Source organism: Astyanax mexicanus, chromosome 7, assembly GCF_023375975.1.
Source record: "Astyanax mexicanus isolate ESR-SI-001 chromosome 7, AstMex3_surface, whole genome shotgun sequence".
In the NCBI taxonomy this organism is placed as follows: domain Eukaryota; kingdom Metazoa; phylum Chordata; class Actinopteri; order Characiformes; family Acestrorhamphidae; genus Astyanax; species Astyanax mexicanus.
The window spans coordinates 41,938,126-41,964,387 of record NC_064414.1 but is presented as its reverse complement, the minus strand read 5'-3'; the positions used below and the strand labels follow the sequence as shown (position 1 = coordinate 41,964,387).

The 26,262-nt window shown below is 39.4% G+C and overlaps 2 protein-coding genes across 9 annotated transcripts in view; both read right to left on the bottom strand.

The window, feature by feature from the left end:
* The window catches only part of ndst2a (N-deacetylase/N-sulfotransferase (heparan glucosaminyl) 2a), a 156,623-nt gene extending 154,971 nt beyond the window's left edge, over positions 1-1,652 (bottom strand). For all 6 annotated transcript variants that reach the window (XR_002651899.2, XM_049481106.1, XM_007258718.4 and 3 more), the window contains exon 1: positions 1,416-1,652. The gene's annotated coding sequence lies outside the window, so the exon portion shown is untranslated. The remainder of the gene's footprint in view (positions 1-1,415) is intronic.
* A 4,269-nt stretch (positions 1,653-5,921) lies between these two features.
* zswim8 (zinc finger, SWIM-type containing 8) overlaps positions 5,922-26,262 on the bottom strand; it is a 37,576-nt gene continuing 17,235 nt past the window's right edge. Inside the window, exons 5-27 of one of the 3 annotated variants that reach the window (XM_022684605.2) lie at positions 24,225-24,332; positions 23,138-23,219; positions 21,642-21,762; positions 20,749-20,950; positions 20,117-20,292; positions 18,876-20,019; positions 17,692-17,814; positions 17,469-17,600; positions 17,081-17,260; positions 16,746-16,929; positions 16,390-16,488; positions 16,158-16,282; positions 15,372-15,657; positions 14,826-14,978; positions 14,315-14,537; positions 13,727-14,016; positions 13,332-13,555; positions 12,663-13,154; positions 12,289-12,469; positions 11,335-11,505; positions 10,879-10,998; positions 10,177-10,355; positions 5,922-7,546 (exon numbers count right to left, since the gene is read on the bottom strand). In XM_022684605.2, the coding sequence (XP_022540326.2) occupies positions 7,343-7,546; positions 10,177-10,355; positions 10,879-10,998; positions 11,335-11,505; positions 12,289-12,469; positions 12,663-13,154; positions 13,332-13,555; positions 13,727-14,016; positions 14,315-14,537; positions 14,826-14,978; positions 15,372-15,657; positions 16,158-16,282; positions 16,390-16,488; positions 16,746-16,929; positions 17,081-17,260; positions 17,469-17,600; positions 17,692-17,814; positions 18,876-20,019; positions 20,117-20,292; positions 20,749-20,950; positions 21,642-21,762; positions 23,138-23,219; positions 24,225-24,332 (5,199 nt within the window). In that variant the 3' untranslated portion in view covers positions 5,922-7,342. Of the gene's footprint in view, positions 7,547-10,176; positions 10,356-10,878; positions 10,999-11,334; positions 11,509-12,288; positions 12,470-12,662; positions 13,155-13,331; positions 13,556-13,726; positions 14,017-14,314; positions 14,538-14,825; positions 14,979-15,371; positions 15,658-16,157; positions 16,283-16,389; positions 16,489-16,745; positions 16,930-17,080; positions 17,261-17,468; positions 17,601-17,691; positions 17,815-18,875; positions 20,020-20,116; positions 20,293-20,748; positions 20,951-21,641; positions 21,763-23,137; positions 23,220-24,224; positions 24,333-26,262 lie in introns of all 3 variants that reach the window. The other 2 variants (XM_007258717.4, XM_007258716.4) reach the window with 2 other exon arrangements.

Genomic DNA, 26,262 nt, shown 5'->3' with positions numbered 1-26,262 from the left:
AATCACTACCACATAAAATAGTCCTTTAATAAGGACTATTTATTAGAGTTTTAATTAAATGAACATATTTACTTGATACAAGCAAGTTTAATAAATACACATTTTGCAAGAATTATGTTTTTTATGGCATTAATTATATCTAAAACAAAGGCAAATGTATAGCAGTGAAACTGTGATTCGTTGCTATATAATGATTTAGCAAAAATGGTGGAAAAGAAGCTTGTATGTACAAAATGTATTCTATAAAAAAAAATCCAGAAATAACAATTTGGCAGAAAAATAAAGTATTGTTTGGGCAAAGGCTGTGATTCTCTGATAAATCAGAGTATTGCTATACACTTTATTGGGCTATATATTTGCATTTAAACCACCTGCACAACTTAATACATACCAGCTATAGCCAGCTAGCTGACCCCAGCTAGGTTAGATTAATTAAGCTAAAATCACCAGAACATAAAATAGTTTTACAGGTTTCTGATAGAAGCACGTGTCTATTTTCTGAGATTCTTTCTGGCAGATTCTAGATAAGTTATATGTAAATATGTACGGTCTCCATTATCCCCGTTTAAACGAACAGTAATTTAATTAATCAAATTTATTGGGTTAACAGCTCAGTATGTCACCAAACGTATTGGTTAAAAACACACAGTTTCAGGTAAACTATTAAATGCAAGCACCACATCTAATTTAGAAGTTCCCCAAAACTTTTCTAAAGCAAATAACAGGTAAAAAAAATACATTTAAAAATTACGATACTGCAAAATATTAATTATATCGCCCACCTCTACTATAGTAACTTAGAGGGCACTACTGACTAACGGCCGTTAATTCTTCGTGCATTTAAACCGCCTGTATTTAAACTCTGTACATACCAGATATAGCTAGCCAGCTAGCTAGTTAGTTAAGCTAACTAAACTAGTTTACGTACGATTTAAACTACACCATACGCGTATTTAACTGTTTTAAAAAGTGTTTAAAACACATTAAACTGATTTCAAGCGATTTTAAAACATTTTGGCGTGTTCTATAAACACAAACAGATTAAATGAATGTGTTTAAACCTGAGGTAACTGTTTGATTCCCAACTCACAAACTTTAGTCCCCAGTGCAGCAGCGTTCACTCTCAATCTCAGCCTGAGCATCCGAGGCTAAACCGAGCACTGAGCCGAGATTTCCCTCCACAAACCGCGCCGCACTCTTTCTCATCTCTCCAGCAGCGCCGGGGTTTATTATAAACTTTATTAAGGGGCTAAAACAGAAGCTTGCCGACGGCTGCGGGTCCGAGAACAACAAGTGAGCTAGCCGAGCCGAGCCGGCTACAGGAGCCAGAGCTCCTGCACACAGCTCAGCACTGAGACTGCACTGAAAAACTGAGACATACGCCGCGCTAACAGCGGCTAACAAGCTCAACTCACCATCAGACGCCTTCTTTAATACACCTATCCAATACTGAGCTTCTGCGCGGCTGGTAAGCTTGTCAAAAACCCGCAAAATTCAAAGTCTAGTTGACAGCATCGTCCACAAAGCCGCCATTTTCACTGAGCTCTGATGATGTTGGGTCGCTACTCCTGGCCGAAACTCCGGACGAAACCAAGTGAAGCACAGAAACGGGGAGACTCTTTAGGTTGATTTAAGACACCAAAGCAGCTGGCAGTGAGTATTTCTACAGACTTTCAAATCAAAGACCTAAATCAAAAATTTAAAAACGTGTTTGTATATATTATGAAGTCCTCAGTATGTGGAGTTTGTCTTTGCGCGGGAAAGTAAGCTTTTCGAACTCCCCCCCTCACAAAAGCACGAAAACCGCGGATGGTAGATCCCAGGGGAAAGCGCCTCCTTTTAGTCTATTTAGCCGCAGGTAAGGGGCTCAGTTTGGGGGCAAGTTATAGGAAGTTCTCACACAGAAAAGTACGGAGCCCGGGAGGGGCCGTGGATAAAAAAAACAATTAAATCGAGTGAACGATGTAGCAGTTCGTGCTCACGTTTTCTTTAATTCGAGTGAACGATTTGCAATTCGTGCTCACGATTTCTTTAATTGGTGCTCACGATTTCTGTAATTCGTGCGCACGATTTCTGTAATTCGAGTGAACGATTTCTGTAATTCCTGCTCACGTTTTTATGCAATAAGACAATAAGCTGGGAGGGAAAGGAGCATTTTCTCTCTTGATCTGTTACAGGGGTGCAGTGATGATAATCAGTTATCTACCTTTATAACCTGCTGATATTAATGCACTAGTGTTACAGTTAGATGTACAGTACAGTGAGCAGATTTTGCCTGGTGGTGGAATCTCTACAGCGCGTGGGGGAGAGCCGTCCGCGGCACGGGTTCCCTGGCCGCGAGCGCAGGTCTTCACGGAGCTTATTTACCAACAATATAGACAAATATAGTCAATTCCAGTCATGATTAAAGGAAACAAACATTACTAATGCAGGATAACTGTGTGTTATTAAAACCAGATCAAAACAAAGTTATAATGCAATGTGGAACTGTTTATAATTTCTTATTTTCAACAATAGTATAACGTAAAGAAGTATAATTATATAAATATACAGCTATAAGACTTAGGTCCAAATGTACACTGTAAAAGTTAATAAAGATAATACAAAATTAATGCAAGGTGTGACAGTTGTCTATGAATGGCTCATATAAGAGCTGCTTTAAATATGTAACACTATATAAAATCAAAATAGCTGGTCTAAAATACTATTAATACAATGTATTAAGATATTTAGTAAATAGGCATTTCATATAATAATTTGGATCAATTTGATAATTTATTCCAATATGTTTCCTAAAATAATTAAGTTTCTATATCTGATGAAATGTCCTGAATATCTGCTTATTCTCAAATCACAGTGTCCTGCCCAGAAACATGCCACAAGCTTCAAATAAAAAATATAATAATTATAAACTTCTTAAATGTATATTTTCTGAATTATGTGTTTATTTATTATACAAATTATTAAAATATAGATTAAATCTATCATAAAAGTAATAATGATGTAACCAGATTTAAGAAGGTGTGCATTTCCTTGGAGGCTGGCTGAATGTTATTTAGAAATTAATAAACACATTTGCACATTGCATTATAACTTTGTTTTGATCTGGTTTTAATAACACACAGTTGTCCTGCATCAGTAAAATGTTTGTTTCCTTTATTCATGACTGGAATTGACTGTATTTGTCTACATTGTTGGTAAATAAGCTCCGTGAAGACCTGCGCGCGCGGCAGGTGTCTGGCGGCGGGGGAACCGATGCCGCGGACGGCTCTCCCCCACGCGCTGTAGAGATTCCACCACCAGGCAAAATCTGCTCACTGTACTGTACATCTAACTGTAACACTAGTGCATTAATAACAGCAGGTTATAAAGGTAGATAACTGATTATCATTACTGCACCCCTGTAACAGATCAAGAGAGAAAATGCTCCTTTCCCTCCGAGCTTCTTGTCTTATTGCGCATAAAAACGTGAGCACGAATTACAGAAATCGTTCACTCGAATTAAAATAAAACGTGAGCACGAATAGCAAAACGTGAGCACGATTTAGAGAAAACGTGAGCACGAATAGCAAATCGTGAGCACGATTTAAAGAAAACGTGAGCACGAATAGCAAAACGTGAGCACGATTTAAAGAAAACGTGAGCACGAATAGCAAATCGTGAGCACGATTTAATTATTTTTTTTATCCACGGCCCCTCCGGGGCTCCGTAGAAAAGCTATAGAGGTTTAGATGCGTTTTATCACTGAACAATAACTATAACAATATTTATGTTTATTTCATTAATTAATATATTTACATTATGAGAATGTGATTATATTTTACATGGACTGTCCTGAACAAATGTTGATGTACTCTCATATTTGTGTATTTATATACAGCTCTGAAAAGCAATGAGACCACCTAAAAATGAGTTTCTTTGATTTTACCTAATTGAAAACCTCTGGAATATAATCAAGAGGATGATGGATGATCACAAGCCATCAATTTTTTTTTACACCAGGAGTGGCATAAAGTTACCCAAAAGTAGTGTAGTAGTAGTCCTCCACCAGTGTAAGACTGGTGGAGGAGAACATGCCAAGATGCATTACAACTGTAATTAAAAACTAGTTATTCCACAAAAAATTGGTTTCTGAACCTAACTTTACTTAAACATATAAATATGCAAAATCAGAGAAACTGATTTATAAACTTAAGTGGTCTATTCTTTTCTTTCCAGAGTGGTATATATTTCTCCATTTTAGATTTATCCGTTTAACATAGAGTCTATAATCTAAATATTGGATCTACTAAATATTGATGTAATTCTTGGGGTGCCAAAATGTATGCACTTGCCTAATTCTGTTTAAAGAATTATTGAACACTTCCTGTAAATCCTCTAAACTTCATTTCACTTCTCAAATATCAGTGTGTTAATCTCCTATCCCTTTATTTGTGCTATTTAAGGGATTCAGGTCCAGTCAATAACCAAAAATGGTACAAAGGCCTTTAAAAATGAACTAAAACTGGAAATAAAATAATTTTAGTATTGTAAAAAAAGTTGTGGGAAGTTATTAGACAAGGAACCTTCTTAGATGTGATTTCCAGTTTAATATATTAACATTATAATAATGTTATTTTGTGGATTATGCTGCAATTACTGCTGCCTAATCACCTACACACACTACCGGTCAAAAGTCTTAGAACACCCTCATCCTCATTTTTTCCTCTTGCCATTTGAGCTCTTCAGTTCTAGTCAATAACTGGAAAATGGTACAAAATCAAGTGTACAAAAAATTACAGTAAACAGTCTTTTAGTAAAACAAATGAACTAAAAACTGAAAAACGTCATTTCAATATTGTCGTTGTCATTGTTGTTAAAGGATATTGTAATAAAACACCTCAATAAATGTATATATTGTTTAAAAAAGAAAGGGAAATATTATGGAATTAATTGGTTAACAGCTTACAGCTGGTAAGTAGCAATGGAAATAAACTGAGCTTTGGAAATGGATTTTACAAGTCAGATTTACAGTGCAGAATTGTGTTACTGCAATCTCCACTGCAGCATTTACACACACACACAGCACATTCGCACTTTCATCATACTAACTAGAAAAAGACACAGTTAAAACTGTAACTATTAAAAAGTTAGTTTTTTTCTTCAGAGAAATTACAGATGAAGCCAGTGAGCGGTGAGTACTGTTTCCTACACCTTCTACACACAAAAAATGTATTAATAAATAAAATATATAATATCTATCTATCTATCTATCTATCTATCTCGTCTTTGATGTATTTAATTATTATATTTTAAATTAGATTAATAATTATTATTAGATTATGTAAAGGTAATGCACACATTCTAAAACATTCATGGATAGATCGGGTCTCCACACTGACCTAAGTGAAAGACGTTGTTCAAAATTCACCCTACTGCGCCCCCTGGTGTTTGATACAAAGCTGTGTGGTCGTTGTTTATCTTTCACACATTTACTATTGCTAATAATAAAAGTTAAAATTTGTAGTTGTAACATTAATAATGATAATAAATCAATAACATATAACCTATTTATTTACTGCTAATAATACAAATGCATGATTCATTACTATATCTTCCAGTTCTGAGTGTACAGTGCTGCATGAAAGTCCCTTGTATAGACAAATAAGTCACTGTACATTGCTACTAAATGCTTATCAGCAAAAGCTAGATTTCACCCTCTTTTTTAAACGGTCCCATTACCCAGGTCTGCTTTTATAACGACGACCTTACTCTCTGCTAAATCCAGCCCCGGGGCTACTCTCTCGTTTTCTGGTTGTTATACTGAGTCATCTTCAATGATGGCAGGAAATAAGTAGGATTCGGGACTGGAGATGACTAGCTCAAAATCAATGCTTAATGTACAACAGCATTTAAAAAAAATAAATAATAGAAACACAAAATTAGTGTTTTGAGTCATCTTTATTAAGTAAACTCTACATTTTCAATATTGCTTTTTGTCTGTTCCATTTTTAGTTTTTTTTCCTTTAGTCTAGATTACAGCCTCTTGCAATCAGCACAATTTATATATTCATATATATTTATTTTTATATATATATATAGATCTTTTTCCCCCCAATGAAGCTACACTTTGAAGAATACAAAAATATCACAGTACATTTTCTACACAGTCACTCCCTACTAGTGAGCTCCATAGCTAGCACTGGACCTAAGAGTGGAACACAGGGATTTGGCAATAAGGGTGAGAATGAGAGACAGAGATTCACTTAGTGAACCTGAAAGAAGAATACTGCTTTTGTCTGTGTTATGCACAAATACTTGCTGGTAGTAAGTACATATATTCAGAAAACAAAACCTAAACATCCATAAGATTTAAATATTGTAAAATGTAAAGGAACGCATACAGATGCCCTAGCTGGCAGTGAACATATAACAGAAACTCTGAAACTTTAAAACATGACTCGTTTAAGTTAAAAGAAAATCTGGTCCAGCCAGACCTCTGTGTTCCAAAAGCTTAAGTCCCTGCCTGCCGCCAACAGCTAACTGGAAATAGGAGCTCACATAGCAGTCACTTAACACTCGCTCACTCCTCAAACTGCTCTCTGCAGACACACCATACTATACAAAATATCAAAAAACAAAGATAAACAAAACATAGAAGAATCCTCACCCGTACTCAGATTATTGTTTCATATTAAATGTCTGTTTAATTCTTTTAACAAACGTTTTCTGTTTATTCTCCCTCGTTTATACACGGTGTGAATATCCAAAGTTGAAATCTTTCATGACCGGTGGAGGCTCACTCCTCCAAGGCAGAGGAATGTTGCAGTATGAGAGTCTGACATTTAGTGGTTTCATTCAAATTTGAACGAAGAAACGAACATCAATAGAACAAACTAAAAAATAAAAGAAGAAAAAAAATGTCGTATGTCAACAACCACCTAAACAAACTCTGGGGAGGAGGAGAAGGAGAGCACAGAGCATCAACATAGTTCAGTGAAAAGGGAAAAATGGACAGATTCCGAGGATAAACACTAGTCATAAGTTACGCTGTCTCTCACACACATACACGCAAAAAACAAACAAACAAAGAAAAAACAACAAAGAAAAAAGAACCAGACAACAATGAACTCGACAACTTAATAAGGGAAGGAACCCCTCAGACTTGAATTACTCCTGTGCCTTGGCAACTCCACGAGATTGCACATTGGTTACCATCCTGGAGTATCACAGGGCCAAGAGGAGGACTGATTGTGCTGCCAGTGATGGGCTTGTGCAGGGCGTGACCCAGTAGGTAGGCTCTGGGACTGGGCTGGGCTCGAGCTCAGAGCTGTAGTAGAGTCCCAGCTGGCGCGTGGAGCGCTCAGGGCGAAAACGTGGCCATCTCCAAAGAGATCCGCTGCCACAGCTCCTTGGTCTGCTTCCCCCTCTTCAAGTTCTGCAAGATGTCGTTGAACTGCATCATGCCCACCGGGGTCAGGCAAAACGCCCCGCGGGCACTCCGGATGATGTTCACAAAGTCATCGTAGTCCGCCGGGGTCAGGTGGATCAGCCGGTGGTGGATATACTGTGAGAAGAAGCAGAACACAACTAATAAGACACGGACTAAAGGGACTTTACGTAATTGTGGGATATTTGTCAGCAGAAGTCCTGATGCTGCTTAATGACTTCACTGTGGTTATTTAGTGAACAAATAAATAGGGCATAAAATGCAGAAATACTGATAGGGACGGACAGAACAGAAATTTTCCCATCAGCGATGGGTTAAATGAGTCACAGACAGTCAGTCGTACATTTATGCTTGAGTACGTTAGAGGTGAGTCAACACCAGTGTCGGGAGTTGTGAATTACTACTTTAATTTTCTCACACTATTTAAATGCAATAACAGACGCAGTTCTTTTATCTGTATGAGTATCTGGATTTGAACCAGACATTTTGTTATACCAACATAATTTTCCAATGAGAAGGTTAAATACTGATGGAAATAGAGCTATATTCCAATATATGTCATTTTGACAACTCATCCCAAAAGTACTGAACAGAGCATCATAATTCCAGAGAACACACTTCCACTGCACTACAGCATCAGACATGATGCCAAAAGGTTCTTGCTTATCCTAAGGTCAGCTGTGTCTGAATACTTTATTGGAGGTAAAGTATATGCTTTTCTTTTTCTAGATTTGACAGCACTGCAGATCCATAGGTTAGCCAGGTACAGATCAGACAGCATCAGGAATGCAGACAGAAAAAACAGAAAAGGACCCATGTGTGAACGTTTACAGAGGTTACAGAGAATCTTAAAGCCAACATTGGTACAAGCTGCTAAAGTTGCTCATTTGGCAAGATTTTACTTCATTAAAAAATAAATCATGTATCTGTTTAGAATGTATCTGCACTGGTACTTATTGTGTATAATATTATATACTCTAAAAATGCAAACACAAAATGTGGTGTTGACAAATATCTGAATCCATATCCATATTTCAGAACCATGAGAGAAATAAAAAAAATGTTATTGCTGGTAACAAGTTTGACTTTGAAGGGATATCTTAACAGATGTTTGACGTAAATCTGCAGAGGCTTCAGTAGTTGACAATATGTCCAACTCTGATGTTTAATGACAGTTTGTATCTGCCAGTATGCTGCAGAAACTTGTAATTCTTTCTAAACACTCCTTCGAGAGCAGCTGAAAGAGTGAGAGGGAGTGAGAGTGAAAGAGACAGAGAGCGTGAGATGTTACATGAGACTGTTTTTCCTCTCTCTGGTTCTCTAGCAGCTTTCAGGCTGTGGACTGTCAGTGTGTGTTAGAAACTCTCTCATCAGCAGAGCCCATCCTGGAAGCACACTCTAGCTCTGCTTTCATGCACTATTCATGCCGGCGGTCACAGAAGTTCTTTTCTGAATCTTTACTAAGCACGACTTAGAAGTGCCGATATCCTTCATAAATGAATGCTCTCACCTTTGGTCTTCACCACTGAAAAGGCATTAAACTGCAGATTAAAGGAACGTTCCACCAAGGACTCATTATTTAAAAACATAAGTCATGGAATTTGGGGAATCTGTCAGTAAGGGGTCACCATTCAGGCACTGTGAGGACACACATACTGTACATTTCATTACAGATATAATTAAAGTATATAAGTATTAAAGTATAATTGCATGAATTGCAGGCAATATATTTTTAAATAAATCAGATTGCTTTGTGGGACAACGTATGCAAATTTGCATGTTTAGCTGCAATTATTACTGTCATTTCTGTTGTACTGGGAGGAGTTTTTTTTAGTCTAATGAGTATTGGAGAGATAAATGTGTTTCTACTGCTTGAACTTTTGGCTCAACTGCATCTCACACCAGCTCCTGAAGTGATCTCAGTGGTTGGATCTGTATCTGTTTTAAATGTGCATTCAGTGTGTTTACACTGGCATTTTTTATGTAGCGTGGCTTATTCAAATATAATGTGATCAGGTGTAAACAGGGTTAATAACACTGCTTAGTTGAGGCTCTGAGGTATTAAAAATTATAGTTAATTCACATAAGCATGTGTTACACCCTGTTTACCTTTTCCCATAATGCCAATCATGCCCAAACTGATTAATAATGGACCCAAGCAGCAGACCTCCTTTACACATAATTAAACACTTATTAAAATAGCTAGGCGACATTAAAGTTAGATTCCATTAATTAACTAAGATATGTTTAAGAGCCTGTGCTTGTTCCTTAACAATAGCATGCCTCAAATGTTTACAAGCAGCTCTGAGTTTATAGACCTGTTTTTTTTAAATAAGTAAAATCACTTCCATTAGAAACCCTTTCTATTTACCATAAAGATCCATCCAAGATGTGCATCTAATCACAGTGCACTCTAACCCAGCTCTTGTAGCAAAACATTTCCATAGTTAATTCATAGCTTAAACATGTAGGAAGGTAGGTCTCCAGAGGCAGGCCTGGAGCCCACTGAGACAACAGCATGTTTTATCATAACTGCTACACAACATGTCTAAAACCCCTTCACACTGGATTTGGACAACAATTAAACAAGAACTCTGGAAGGCAATGGAAATGCAAGTTGGAATTCAAAGTACGGGATTAGATTAAAAATTCAGTTCTTTCACATAAAAATTCAATGAAGTCTGCCAAACATTAAATCAGTATTTATACTAAAAGAGCAATGAAAGCTCATGGGGTAGTGCACATACCTGTAGATAGGCCTGCTGGCAGCGCTGCACAAGCTGGTGGAAAGCGGGAGTGCGGAGGTGAGCATGTATGTGTGCAGGATTTAGCCTCTGCAGAGCCTCCATAATGATCTCCTGCAGGACGAACGGACTCAGCACACCTTTAGCAGCCCCCACACAGAACTGGTACACGTAATTTACACCTAGACACACAGGAAGAGAGCAAGAGAAAGAATGCTATCAGAGAAAGTAAAATGAGGCTTAGTGAGTGATGAAACATTATGCAGCAGCACTGTGTGGAATTTTAAAAGCCTAAATGAGAACCTTACATCTTTTCTTTCCTGAAGGAACAGATGTTTTGGTAGTTTAGTCATGCACTGAAACAGAACACTTTGATGATATTTGCATCAACTCACTTTTATTTGCGAATTCACAGCGAACCTGATTGATGTACACTAGGAAAATAATGGATCTCTATTTATCTCTGTTAAGTGGTAGCACATCCTCGTCCTCATTGCTATCAATAACTGTGTAAGAAGCGGTTTCTATCTCCCACTGCATGATTCTGTATCCTCCCCACCTCAAGCCTCAGGCACTACATTATTCTGATACATATTTTATATCTTCTTCTGCCACTTTCACTAGAGAAAGAGAAATGCAAGCCACTTGAGCTACGCAGTTTTTTAGGGGTGTGAAAGCTGTGCGCCACAGATGAAAATAATTTACCAAGTCGGGCTGCGAGGCCGAGCAGCCATTTGACATCCTCTGTGTATGGTGGGCTACGGGAGAAGTTATTGGGATGATCGTTGTGAGCCCTCCTGCCCAGCATCTCCAGAGCCAGCATGCCTGCATTAGAGCAGAAACCATTAAACCAGAAACCGCCATTAACTCCTGTGCTTAAGACCAATAAACGTCTAATATAATAAATAAGAGTAATGCGGCCCTATATAATATGCTAAACAAGATGATAATAAACAGATGCCATACAAAAATGTAATATTTCTCAGGTTAAATGCCAGTGTCACTGCTACAACATAGACTCAGTCAACCCACAAATCACCTCTTTTAATATTCAGCAAGTAATTCTGCATCAGATTGACTCTAATGGGGCCAAAGAGTAGCATAACGACATGTGGGTTATGCCTTAAGGGCTAGGGGTGATTAACAATCAGACTTCCTTACCAACTCTGTAGGCTGAATGAAGGTAGTGCAGCCCTTGCTGGCTGATTGGCTGACTATGCTGCTCATCTTCCAAAGGGAACGGCGTGCTGACCAATGAGGCTGGCTGAGTGGAAAGGCCCGGAATAGAAGCTGCCTGAATAGCCTGGATCGTGGAGGCTGAGTGAACCCCACCTACTGAAGAGAAGCAGACAGATGGCCTCTGAGAATTACTCTACGCTAGACGGTACAATGGGGCATTAATTATTAATACACAAAGAAAATGACCTTGCCATAACGACCAGCATTCAAAGTTAAATCTAATTTCAGTGCAATTTGGGAGACTCAATTTATCAATGAAAAACACCTGCACAAAAATGTGCTGGGGAATTATAGTCACTGCAATTAATCTCCCTAATTGCCCAAACTGATTATCGAATCCCAGCTTTCGTTTTTTAAGCTGGCATCTCAGAAAAAGAATACAATACATGTTAACTACAATTTCACTGCTGATTCTTACAGGCTAAATTAACTAAGTAGCAGAAAATGCATCTCCTACCCATCGTGCCTCATTTGCTGCTCTAATGGCCCAGTTTTGAGACACGGCTAGGCTCTAAATCTCTGCAGAAAGCAGGCTATAAAGCGCACTAATGAGTTTTACGGGGGACATTTTTTCAATTTGCTTCAGACTGAAGTACTTCTGTCCCCACCTGCTAATGCTGGATGTGAATATAAATAGGCTGGCTAGGTACTATTAGTTTCCCCTCGAAAAGAGAACAAACACCTCTCTGTCCTGCGGTGCTGACCTCAACCCTCTAATGCTTTTCAGAAGTATCATTATTTTTTTCTCATACCAAATAAATCCCATGTTTAGTACCGGTAGTTATCTGTTTACCTAAGCAACTGTTCATATTGGACCGGAAGACCTCGGGACTGCCAAACAAATACTTTCATCTGCTTCCCTCTCTCTTTCCTTACCTGCCACAGTAGTGCTGAGGGGCAAGGCTGCTTCTGCGGTATGATACGGGTGGACGGCAATTTGAGTCATGGACGGTACAGGAACTCCTGGGAAGGTGACTGCAGTCGCTGCCATGGGGGGATGAGGGCCAGATGCCACAGAGAATGGATACTGGGCACCAATAAAGGCAGGGTGCATTCCCTGAAAGAGCACAGAGACAAAGTTGAAATTACAAGATTAATTAAGAACTGCAAGTATTTGGAACATTTCTAATGACAATAAACAATATATTTTTTTTTTTATGTTTTGCACTTGTGTTCAGGTGTACAATACCAATGAAACAGGTTAAACATTCAATTAGGCTAGCTGGAATAGTAATACAGAGCACACTTACTTGTGGATAAGCAGAACTAGACACTGGGAAGACGGCGGGGCGGGGCACATGCGGAATCTGATGTCCCAGGTACTGCGGGGTGCAGACAGTGGGTAAATGGGCCTGAATGGTTGTGTAGGGATGCAGACCCTGTGCGTGAGCCATGGCTGAGCCAGGTATCGTGTGAGACTGGTAAATGGTAGAGCCTACAGAGATGACTGGCACCACAGCAGCTGCAGTCACAGACGCAGTCACTGTTGCTACACCTGATGAATCCATGACCCCTGAACTGTCCAGCACACCACAGCTTCCCTCTACAGGTCTCCGACCCGCCCCACCGTTCGCCCCGCATCGGCTCGGGCCTTCCCTCTGTGCAGAGGAACCTCCGCCCACAGTCTGCTCATAGAGCCAGTACCACTGGTGAGCCACCTCAAACAGCACTTCAGGGTAAACTCCTCCCCCTTTTGCTGCTTCTTCTACTGCCATACAGGCCTTCTCCAGCATCACATTATCCTTAATGAAGAGAAAGAGAGGGGGAGAGAGAGAGAAAGGGCTATTTAATGGTAAATCTCATGACATCGGTATGCAATATGTATCGTTGGTCAGTAACTTCAAGCCCAAATTCCTCCATAGTGTTTCACAATAATGTCAGGTAGTCCACAGCAGCATACAGATAACAGTTTAATTTACCTGCTCTTTGCATTGCACAAGCGCCCTCTGGATCTCGTTAGGGTTGAGGGCGTGAGCATGAGGTAGGCAGCTCAGGGCAAGCTCCGCTGCTGCCCGCACCATGTTGGGGTCCCGTGCCCGTGACGCCCGATCTGCCAGTGATGCCACCTCTGGTGGGGTAAGGTGACCATCCCAGCACTCAACAAGGATGTTGAGGGCAGCACTACCAATTTCCATAGCCTGGCCTAAATACCAAGAGAAAACAAGCAAGTCAAAAAGAGACAAAGAGGACGAGAAAGAGGAAACATAAAATGATTAAATAAAACAGAAAATATTGGCAAATAGCTTAAAAATAAACATGAAAGATCAACAAATGTTTTAAATCTGTTTTTTTTAAACAATGCTCTTCATCCCACCTGTGATCCAGGACACATGGGAAGAGTACGTCCTGGAAAGCCAGTTGGGAGACACAAAGTTGTGCAGACCCAAGGCATACAGGCCGATCTCGAAGGCACAGAGGTGCAGATTGCGGTGGGGTCCCTGGTGGCCCCCGCTGGCTGAGGGCTGAGTAAAGATGGATGTGGAGCTGTTTCCTCCAGCTTTCACCAGCACCGTCTTTGCCAGTTCAAAGTAAAAGTGAGCGGCTGCTTCTGACGGCTGATTGGGCACATGAGGAGCGTGGCACTCCGGGCGACGCCCTTTATACCTGTGAAATAATGTAGCAATGACAGAGGTAAAAGATTATATGATTAATTGAGATCTTTAAGAGCTGCAGAGGATGTCACCATTAAAACCTCACTATCTTAAATTCACTATGGATAGACATTAAATATTCTTCTGGTAATATTACACTACTCGTTAAGAAACGTCTCTAAGTACACTGTTAAATATTATAATAAATAACACCTTAAGGTCTCCATGGGCAACAATGGCAAATTGTTTATAAATATTTCTGTTACCATTTAATCCATTTATTTATTTAGTTATTTATTTTCCCAGCTCACCTGCTGGTGTCAGTGCTCTTAGCTCTGGCTCCTCCACCAGCTCTACGTGAGCCACTGGATGATGATGAACCCAAGGAGTCAGAAGATGAGCTGCTGATACTGTCACTGTCTTGACCTCTTCCCCAGGATGCAGCCGTCCAGCCACCTCGCAATGGGCGTCGGCTTAGCGTTGGGGAACTGTCAGAAGTGGTCTCAGGAGCACTGCTGTCAATGCTTGCCATGCCTAAAAATGTAAAATGTTTTAGCATATATTTTGCACATATATCTATAAATAGGAATTTTCAGCACCCCAACACAAAAATAAATGACATTATAAAATTATATGCTAAGCATATTTTCCTCCTGTTTTCCTCCATAATTAAGAACCTTAGTAAATATAACATTATCGACTTTGCCTGCATGTCAACCCTGGTGGTCAATTTATTTAAAATTTCATGGGTCTATCCTAGGGGTTAAAATAGCATTATATACAGGTTAAGTGCACAGACACTGCACCATTTGAATCTCTCACCTGTGTGCTTCTTCTTCTGTCGCACAGGTGAGCCCCAGCAGCGTGTCCCATAGGCTCCACGCCCCCCGAGTGCCAGGCGGCTAGGAACTGTACCCTCAGGCTTAAAGGGAGCCACTTCATTTTGTTGCTCACATGAAGATGACTGAGTTCCATCTACCATAAACACACCCAAACACAAAAATACAGATGTGTGAGGGAGTAGACTGAACCAAAGACTGAAACCTACTCAAACAGAGTGGCTAGGACCGCATAGTATTAATTTGCAAGGGGATCACAACACACTCAGCGCACAATTCTATTAAAATCACACTAGCAGGTTCACAATATGATCCTGTCCTGATTTAATTGATAAAATGTAATAACTGTGTCCATGTCACTGTCCACTCCACTGGAGGCATGAAGCTTAAAGTGTGATAGAGGTCCTTATGTTGATGTATAACATGTAACGTGCTAATGTAGGTTAAATAGTTTAAGCTTGCTCTGGTCTTTCTTGTAAGTAAACATAAAGATTAGATAAGCTTCATCTTGGTGTGAGACCTGGCACACCTTGTTCTCGGCTCTCGCCAACCGCCTCTCCCGCTGCTGTGCTTTGAACACCCGTCAGCCCACCCTGTTGTCCAGTCGCCCCAGCCACACCTTGGACAGAAGTTGAACCCCCTGTCGCCGTTGGTGCTGCATGTTTGGACACGCCCCCTGTGGCTCCTCCAGTTCCATGGGTGTTGTGTTTGGATGGGCTCTTCTGGCTGCTGGTGGCTGGCTTACTGGAGTAGAATGAGCTCAGCGTTTGGGGCTTATGGGTCTGGCTCTCGCGGTTGAGAAGCTTGTCTAAAATCTGCAGAGCACAACATTGTTAATATTACAGTAGACATTGGCAAAACATGTATACATGCATGTGTAACATTGTATCTGCTCCAGGAATGTTAGAGTGAGCATATGCAATTACAAAACAATGCAATGGTCTGCTTAAAACATGCATAATATTTTTTGCTTCATTCCTCAAAGCTAAGAAGGTTTGGTCTTGCACTTTAATTAGCTAACATTTGAAATACATGGAATACACTTTTTTTTATTGAGAAATTTGCAATACAAGACAAAAGGGGGCAGTGGCGGCTCAGTGCTAAAAGCTCTGGGTTAGTGTTTAAAAAGGTTCAATAATATGAGGTCAATATGGGTTCAATAACCAGGTCAGCTAAGTTGCCACAGTTAATTCCCTTAATCAAGCCTCCTATGCTGTTGGGGTGCAGTAATATGGCTGTATATAATTTTTATTCTCTACAAAAAAAAAAAAAAAAAGAGGTAATCTCTAATTTTATATCACAATAAATTACATGCCTTTTTCAGCTTGCTCTGATCATCCTTGTAGGTAATCATTAGGGCCAAAGCAAGGTCTCCCTTTTCCCTTCTTGTGCCCTCGCACAGCAAAGGATGTTCTGCCTCACTAACCGTAGTCTTCATACCTGAGACGAAAAAAAAAATAGTACAGGAAAATAGAAAGACATGTTTAAAGTAATTACAGATTGAATCCTTAGACACAGACACACAGACCACTGCTACTCATTCTTACCCAGTGCAGCAACAGCAGCCTCAAAGCCAAGCTCTTCATCACCTGGCATTTCGTTGTTGCGATTTCGACTGGGTGGGCGAGAACCCGTCGGAGAAACCACTGTTGCAAAATAAATAAGAAGAAATAAGAAGAAATTAGAAGAAATATGTATTTCCCAGTTTTGGTGCATTTTGTACATACTAGATTAATTATTCCTTTCTGGAAATGTGAAATGTATTTTGAATATCATATTATCTTTAAATAAAACTAATGTATATCAGGAGGGTCTCTAAGCAAAGCCCTGTCACATACAGGATACACTGTTCATGTCACATAAAAGGTCACAGTACACACATCTTCAAAGGTGTGAAACTCACCAGGGGTGCACAAAACATCAAATATGAAACTGGCCAACATGAGGGGCAGAACTGGCCGATAATCACAGAAGTTTCCATCACGCAGCTGCTCAGCTCTGTCCCTTATTGCAGTCATCTCCACCAGACCCAGAGGAATCTTCTTCAGCAAAGCAACCACTTCTGACTCCTGATATGCCAGCTTCACCTAAAACAGAAAACAACATTATTAATGCTCAAAGACATTCAGGAGGTTTGGCACCACAATGTTAATTTAGTTTGAGTGTTTGGCAAACAAGTATGAGACACAAAAAAAATTATCTGTTACTACTGGCTTTAGGGGAGTGATGCTTATGTACCTCCAGGGCCTTGGTGGAGGCTGGAGGTCTCTGGAGCTCCAGGGAAAACATGCCAGTACTGAACGCAAGATTATGGAACTCCAACCTCTCACTCAGGACGGTCAGCAAGAAGGCTGCTTTAGACAGGGTGTTTGTAGCCACCTGGGTCTGCTTGCTGGTCGACACCTTACTCTTCTTACCCTAAATATAAAGGGGGGAAAGAATTCACAGGTTAAACTCACAAAAAAACTTTTAAAAAATGAGAGAGAAAGAGATATACTAAACTTTTCAAAGAGATCTTTGCCAAATCAAATGATTTCAATATGTTTTTGTATCATTTTAATGATTAAGGATTATTCTTCAACATTACCTTGCTTTGTTATTTGTAAAAGTTATTTGTGTATTTTACCTTTGTCTGTGGCTGCTCCACTTTGAGGTCAGGAGGGTTAGCCAGCAGATCCCTTGCGAGGTCCACAGCCAGACGGCATGCTTCATTACTGTACCCGTGAGCATAGAGGGCCTCTGCACATGCAAACAGCACCTGTGCACAGTATGGGGTGTTTACACAATGCACATATTTCATCATGTGGGGCTTGAAATAAAGTACTACTATTAAAAAGAAATCTCCTTACCTCCATCCGTCCTTCCTGCTCCAGAGGTTTAATCCCAGCGAAGATGTCTGGCTCCTCCTCATGGCTGCTGTCTGGAACTCCTCTCTCTGCTCCCTCTTCAGAAGCAGCACTGAGATAGTAAGCCTGATGACAGAGATGTATATTAATTTTAAATACAAACAAAACAGTCAGTACATCATGTTCTAGTGTGTTTGTAAAATGCTAACAATTTTTTTTTTTTTTAAACTTACCTGAATTATTTGATAAAGGGAAAATTGTATGTTTATTACTGGGACTAGGCCTGTCACGATTAGAATTTTTTGTGGATGACATATTGTACCAGAAATTATTGCGATACACTGTATTTTTGAAATTTTAAAACAATAAACGCCACTGACATAATAACAGAATAGCATAAAAAGCAACTATACACTTTTTAAAGACATTTAATTCATGATTTATTATAATTAGTAAGGAAATTATTTACTTATTTCTTCATCTACTTTAGTCCACACTGTGTATGGAGTCACAGATATTGAAGCATGACTGGCTAAAATACTGTTCACTGTTATATATGTGAACAAACATACAAATAAACACAATAGACGATATCACTTATCAAAAATGATTGAGTATATGTTCATTTATTGTACGAAAAATCGATATTGAAATTATTATGACAGGCCTAACTGGGACAACTGCACTATGTAACTTTGGTAAGGCAGACAGGACACTTCTCATGAGAAATATATAATGCCTACCTGCAATATTCACATACAATATATCACTCTACCTCTGCCTCCATTGACATGCTTTATTAACTTTATTTTGCGTCAGTTCTGTATTGCTTAGCTTGTCTAAATAAATCACCCGTCCCAACTGTAGGGGGTGCCCAGAAGCAAAAAATACCAATTCTACTGAAAAATAAATGAAACAATAAAGAAACAATTTTCTCCCTAATTTTAGTAATACCCCAATTCCCACCCACAAGCCTGGACTTTAACATTACACTGTGCTACCAATGCTGGGATGGTTAAAACCTGTATTCACTTAAAAGCAAACCACTGCTACTTTTTTTTTTTTTTTTTTTTTTTTTTTTTTTACAGCCGCTAATTAACAGCTGAACAAGCTTGGCTACTCTGGCTAATAACTGAGCTAAATTCTATTTAAAGTAAAAGCAAAAGAGATTATCCCCACACTCCTACCTGATAATCATCTTCGCCAACTGGGTCCCCACCAGCTGCTGCTGCTGCCGCCGCCTCTGGGACCTGAGGCCCAGGTGTCCCTGATGCCCCACTTCCTTCACCTTCTCTTCGGCCTCGGGAAGCCTTGGCTGCTACTGGGACTGCTGCAGCTGCTGAGGTAGAGGGTCTAACATCCTCTACTTGATCCTCATCTGCTCCGTTTTCTTCAAGTTCTGCTTCAACGTCCACTTCGTTTTCTACTGCTACTACCATAGCATTCTCTTTGGAGAAGCAGTGAGGTGTATCAGCTGCCAGTGGTATCGCTGAGTGGGTGACACGCTTACCCTCAAATGTTCGGTCCTTAGCGGCATTGCCACTTCCGCTACCATACTTGCGTGGTTCTCGCAGTAGAGGGCTGGGCGAGGGCAGCATCTCTGGTGGTGGAGGCAGAAAGTCAAATGTGTTGCTTGCCTCCGCCCCCAACGCCAGACTTGAACCATCATCCAGGCTCAGTTCAGCCATATCAGGCTCCAGAGAGCTGTCCTCGCTACTGGTGCGTCGCTTAGCGCTGGGGTGCTTCCCTCCAACAGAACCAGAGCCTCCACATGAGCTTTTACTGCTCTGCGTCAGCTTGGCTTTGCCGCTAGTGGAGGAAGAGGAACCGCTGGCTTTGTACGCACCCTTCGTACCTTCATCTAGCGACAGGGACATACTACCTCCTAACCGCACCAACATTCCACCACTGTTCACTCCTGGCAGGCCTTTCCTCTTGCTCACAATTGTCTCCTTGGGTCGTACAGCCACCTCTTGCTGAGGAGGATGAGAGCTAATACGTGATTTGTGTTCAGAAGCTCCTGCATCACCTCCCCCGCCACGCCCTCCACCTCCTGCTCCTCCCGGCTCCAAAGGTTCCCCACCTGCCCCCATCTTGGATCTCTGCTGCTGAACTGCCCTGGCCCAACAAAAGGAGGCACTCTTCTTGTCTGTGCTACAGTAAGTAATGCCAGGCAGAGGGTAAGCCACTTCCCAGTTGAAGTAGCAGGATTCAACAGCTGGCTTAAAACCCTGGAAGAGCTTGTCCAGAGACTTGCGGTGCTGCCCACGCTTCACAATCTCGATCACTTTGAGGTGCCACTGCTTGAGCTGGGCAGCAAGCTCCAAACGCCTGGAGGAAGGGGAGAGAAGAAGAAGAGTTTTTTTGTTTCTGAAGCAGAGGAAAAAAAAGAAACAAAAAAAAAGAAGGTACTGTCTAAAGAGCTCACCTCTGGGGGCTCATGGTGGGGTCAAGCACCGCCAGCCTCCACAGCACCACCATCTCATCACACATGCTAGCACACGCGTGAGCCGCCACCTCTGTCTGACCATTGCTGCGGCCTGTGTGCCCACTGGCACTGCTGTGAGATGCAGATGTTCGCACGCTGTACCACCATCCAATGATCTGAAACAAAAGACCGATATATGAGAGATAAAGAGAGTAATCATAGAAATCTCAGACTTTGAAGGAGATGTCAATTCCATGCTTGGTCTACAAATAATGGTGTTTTCTAGAGATGCACTGGTGGCACTTTATCACAGGGGATACTTATTCTGAATACCAATTTTTATGTTTTACCTCACAGAATTGTGTACATCGCCCTGAATATGAATAATGTTTTTATTCTAGTCCATTCAATGACCTTCCCCAATGACTCTTACGCTATTCGTAATACACCCTATTCCATAAATTTGCATAACACAAAATGTACCATCACTTCTCAGTATATCAAAACAAAGAATGGGGTGTTGTTCATCAGTGCAGCTGCATTGACAGTCCCTACAAAAAAATCTATGGCAAACAGTACATCTAAAGCATCCCCTCTTCCCTGGTGCAACAAAATGAGTTTTTGTTCCATACCTGTTCATAGGTGAGACACTGCTCAGTGAGGATCTCCAGTAATGGAGCAGCATTGCTGTCTCTCCTTTTGAACATCTCCCTGACGATGGACAGAAGATTCCAGATGCCCTCTGGCTCTCTACCTCTCAGAGGTCTCAGTAGGCAGGCCCACTCAGCTGCAGCCGGGGGCTCAGTGGAGGACAGATACATAGAGTTCACATCACTGAGGCAAAAAGAAAGAAATACCAAAAGCTTAATGTACAACCAACAACCAACCAATCAACCAAACATATAACTTTACATTTATGATGTATAGCACACGTACAAACTAAAGCATACAAAAAAACTAAAAACGACCAAGGCACATCCATGAGACCATAAATTCACCAACTGTCTCAATCATTTATATACTCATACCCTTGTGTTAATACAGTGCAGAAATATGTTGAAATATTTTCTAATTTTGCAGAGCCAAACCATTCAATTGGGTCTTATGTCAAGATCATATGCAAGTTCAGAGGCTGTAACTTAAGTAATAAGTGTTAAGATTTCTACTGTTCCCCAGCACCTGATTGTTTGCTTTGCCAAAGAACAAGTTTAAAAGGAAGTCTGCTTTAAAGTCATTTCACAATTTTACAATTCAGTAAGTCCTTTGTGATTTTCTGTGTGTCCACTGGTCAGTTTTTACAAAAAACATAGACAGATGCAAAAATCCACCATTTACAGATGAGAGGCCATCAGTTATACACAGTGAGAGAAAGAAGTTGTAAACTTTAAGCTAAAGTTTACAACCAGCACAATGGGATCTAGTGTAAAAACATATTAGGCTTGTCAAAAATCACTGGATACACTACTCACATTCCTAAAATCTACCCAACTTGATTCATTGTCTTGCACAGTATAATTGTACATACCTGAACACAACAGGCGAAGGGCCGCAGAATTTGTGCAGTGTTTTCTTAATGTTATCACTAAGGGTGGATTCATCCAGGTACCAGGTACTCTGGTCAGAGGCTGAAGGTCCAGCAGTAGGGTCTGTAAAACACTCATTCCATTAGTTTACAACCAACCTACAGGGTTAACATACACTACAGAATATTAACACCAGAATGTATACACTTTTTAGTGTAAAGAGGAGCATTTGCAGCATTAGCACCTAGATATCCAAAATACAATTACTGCACCAGATCTGCAGTTATGTAGTGTAAGCAGAAATCTGTATTATGGCTGTAAAACTGTGCTCACGAATCTTGAAAGGCATGAAAACATGCACTCAAACATAAGAAGTTCATTTTATGTGTATGGAGGTTACACAAACAAACAGTTTAAAGTGGATAATCATAATGTATAATGCTGAGATTTTAAACCTCAAACAAACGTCTATGGTTTCCACAGTGGCTGTCTTATAATAAACATGATGTCACGCATGATGAACTGTATCCATTGTTATTTTGCTCCTTATGTTCGTCCTTTTGAACCAGAATAAAAAAAAGTTCAACAACAATTAGTGTAGGCCTTTGTATTCTTAGTGCAGTGTATACACTTATACACTTTCGCAGTGATTCATTTTAGCCTTGTTTTAATCAAGAACAGGAAATATGATATAGCTCAGGAAAGCCCACTTCTATTTAGCTCTATTAAACAATGTGGATATAATTAAAGCAGGATGTCTGGTCCATTTTAATATGGCAGATATTAGAAACTCCTCTATTATTTAGATATTTTCATTCACATACAAATTGAGGTGTGGAAGGGAACAAGGTGTGTCCCCTTCTACACTTATACAGATTTTTAAAAAGAATTTTAGCCTCCTATTCACACTAAAATACTGTTTTTAGTCACTAAAATGCTTTTTTTTTCAGTGGATGGGGAAAACTGAGCTTCTAAGTAATAAAACTACAATGATTAACCACAGATGTAAATAATGTTGCCTTACATATATATTTATATATATTGCTTCATTTTAATTCAGAATCTTACTTTTATGAATCATTCATTTTATCCCTATTATCTCTTTATGAAGCAAGCATTTTATCCCATTTCTCTCTTTATGAGAGCATTTTATCCCTGTGTGCACTGAAATACTATAAAAAAAAAACAGAAGAAGAGAAATCTGTTGCCACATGAACATAGCCTTTGTCATTTTGCTTTACCACTAACCCCAAGAGGCAATTATCACTAGATGTTGTTCTGTTTTAAAACAGCTCAAAACCCCAATTAGAAGCTTCTGCTGGCTTAAAGCCCTGAATAACAATGGCCATAATTACTGTGTTGTAGTAAGTAAGTCTCCATGCACTTTATTAGTGAACTCAAAGCTAATCTAGGTGCTGCTAAGCACTTATTTACTGATTACTGACTGGGGCACAACAAACTACTGGGGCATCTACTAGAAGGAAAGCGCTGACCATACCTGGAGCTCCACATACTGTGTTGATAGCGGTGGACTGAGAGGATAGAAGCTCATCCAAGAGACGCTGGGCTGTAGGCAAGATCTGGTGGCAAACAACAATGTTTTAAATTCACATTTGTGTCATAAAATGCATGCTTTGTATGTTACATAAACGGTATGTTATAAAAACTAGACTGCAGCATCACTCCTAGTACAAAAATGAATTTAACAAACCTCAATATACATTTTAAATAAAGCCAGTCCAAAACACTGCCCATCATTTATGAGCTACTGGCCCTAAATAAAGGAGCATAGTGCTTGGACCCTGATGATTTCCACTAGCAATGCGATTTTAATTTGAATGCCCAACTTTCACAATGGTTATGGCCAGCTTTAGCTTTTTGCTTTACAGGCTGCTACTATTTCAGAACACTCAACTTTAGAGCACTATTAAAGAAAAAAAATCTCAAATGACCTAAGCCAACATCAGTAAAGCTATCCTAATTTAGTGATGTAAATAAGAAATACAACAGTTGAACAAAACTAAACTACAGACATTGAGTTGGAGGTTAGATAGCTGCAATTCAGAAAAATAAATAAGAATTAGACATTATCATGTAATTAAACCAACATTTTGTTTTTATCTAAAACATTCTTATATTAAAGTAAAAAAGCTAATTTGATGTAGTTTGATACAAAATATCAAGATTCACAGAATTAAAGCTAGCTGGTGCTATGAAAGGTATCAATATAAAAATGGTTAAAATGTATAAAAAAAAAAAAAAACTTTATTATGAGGTTCTCTTTAAATGCAAAATACACACTAAAGTCATGTTTTTGCATGTCTTAACAAGTTCTCCTAATCTTGATACTACTGGTGGAGCACTGGTTAAAATGCTCTCAAATTGTATGACCTTTCTAAACCACAAGGCTGAAAATAGGGTTAACTATGCAAATGAAGAAGCAGCTCCAAAATATCATGTTTATCTGCAAGTGTAAAAATTGCTACTACATTAAAGGTCAAGGATGTTTTTGTACATGATTGTGTTTTGATAAAATAAGCAAGGCAACCAAACCGCACCAAAGAAAACAAGAACTCTCTTTATACCTGCTGTGGAAGCTCACTGATGAGGTACTGTGCAAACTTCTGAAGTTGGTCCCTCTGCAGCCTTGACAGGGACTCTGATACTGGGGCTCGCAGACACACAGCAGATGCCTATAAGGACAAAACACAGACAATCCATACATTTAATAATGGATGTCAAAAGTGGACAGATAAAATAAATGTACAACACGTATTAAGATTAAATGTATTTATAACAACTTCTGCTTGACCCGTCAATGGTTTCCATAAAATACTAGATTTTCTTTGAAAACATAATAAATTACTAACACATATATAATATACAACATATTATAAATTTATTTTAACACCTGTCAAAATTAAGCACAGTTAGGCTAGGCAATATGAGAACAACTTCAAATTTCAATATGCTTATAAGAAATGGCACCAATGGATAGGATATAGTGTGTAGTAAAGTTGTCTTGTTGCTCCTTTAATTGTGAGGTTTCTTTGGTACAATTTGCACAACACACCATCAACCATTTCCACACACACACATACTCATACTTTACTTTATTTATCCACAGCTGGGGAAATTCACAAAAACTGCTTACAAATGTACATCACAGAACACAACAATTATTAAAATACAATCCACTATTAATAATGCAACACAGTGACAGCCCATGCACATTAAATTTTGCAATTAAATTAAAACACATGGTAGCCTTCATAGCAGGTGCAATATTTTGTCATTTAGAATTGTTTATACAATACTTTACAATACAATAACTGAAGTAAATACACTCAGAGTTAGTCTCAGATTGAGTGCCTTTCAACACTAGCCGTAGAATTCCATATGATTCACAATGATCATTTCAAATGTAACACAAGGCCAGACCTGAGTAATACAGCATGAAGTAAAGATTGCTTGGAAAAGTTCTGCAATGCAGAACCTGTATTCTTGACTAAGCTTACAAAGACTATTGATAGTGGAAAAACCTGCCATTCTAGTGCCAAGTAATAAAAGTCTGGAAATAGTTTCTGGAAACTATTCTGAGCAGAGGTTGAGCACAGTCTATTTGAATGGGAAGGTTTTACGCATGAGGTAAAAGCATGTTCTATATACTGCTGATGCTTTAAAGCTTGGCTGACACTCTGTCCACAGTGATATGAATTAACCAACTACTGTGAGCAACTTTTACTAAATGTCTTACTCAAGACCACAGCAGGAATTGCCTTCATCTGGTAATGATTTTAATACATGGTTTTCTAATAACTATGCCAGCACATATTACTCATCACATTACTGCAACTGCAACATATAGCTACACACATCAGAAGTACTGAGAGGTGTAGTCACATTGAAATGAAAATGCTTAATGAATAAACTCTTTTAAAGCCTTAGGAAAACCTTATATTTATTTTATGTGCATGTACACATTTTAGTTTAATCCTTATATGCCCCTTTATTTGAATGTAGATACCTAAAATGAACTAAAAAGGTATATATGCAGTTTCTAAGCTTTGTTTTGCATTATACTGCTATGCTACTTGTTTTTTTTTTTAAACAATGCACACTGCAGTAAGCTGCATATGATCCGTGGTGTACTGAGATATGGTGCAGCAGATGATGCTCTAGAAGGCAAAATGTCACTTGACATTGTCACTCCCCCACAGTCACTCTTCACCACAAAATGAACTCAGTTATTTGCAAATACACCATGAGATAATGAGAGCCAGGCTGACACATTTTGAGCTGAGAGGAACTAATTCTCTTTGGCTCACTGTAAGGTCATTAGAGAAGATACAGAATGTTCTGCAGAAGTCATGCCACAAGCCACTAACCTAGAATGCGTCTGACAAGTCTTGCAGAAACAGAAAGTGTGTACAGCTGGTGCAAGACTACATTTTTTTCTAAATGTCAACTTTTAACATCCTTAAATTTCATTGGAAGTCAGTATAATACGATTTTTATTTTACTAGAGCATTACTTTTGGTCTATTCATCATGAAATTTGGACATGGAGATACAATGTTTTGGTTCAACAGTGACAAGTAGAAAACAGTAAATTGCTCATGAT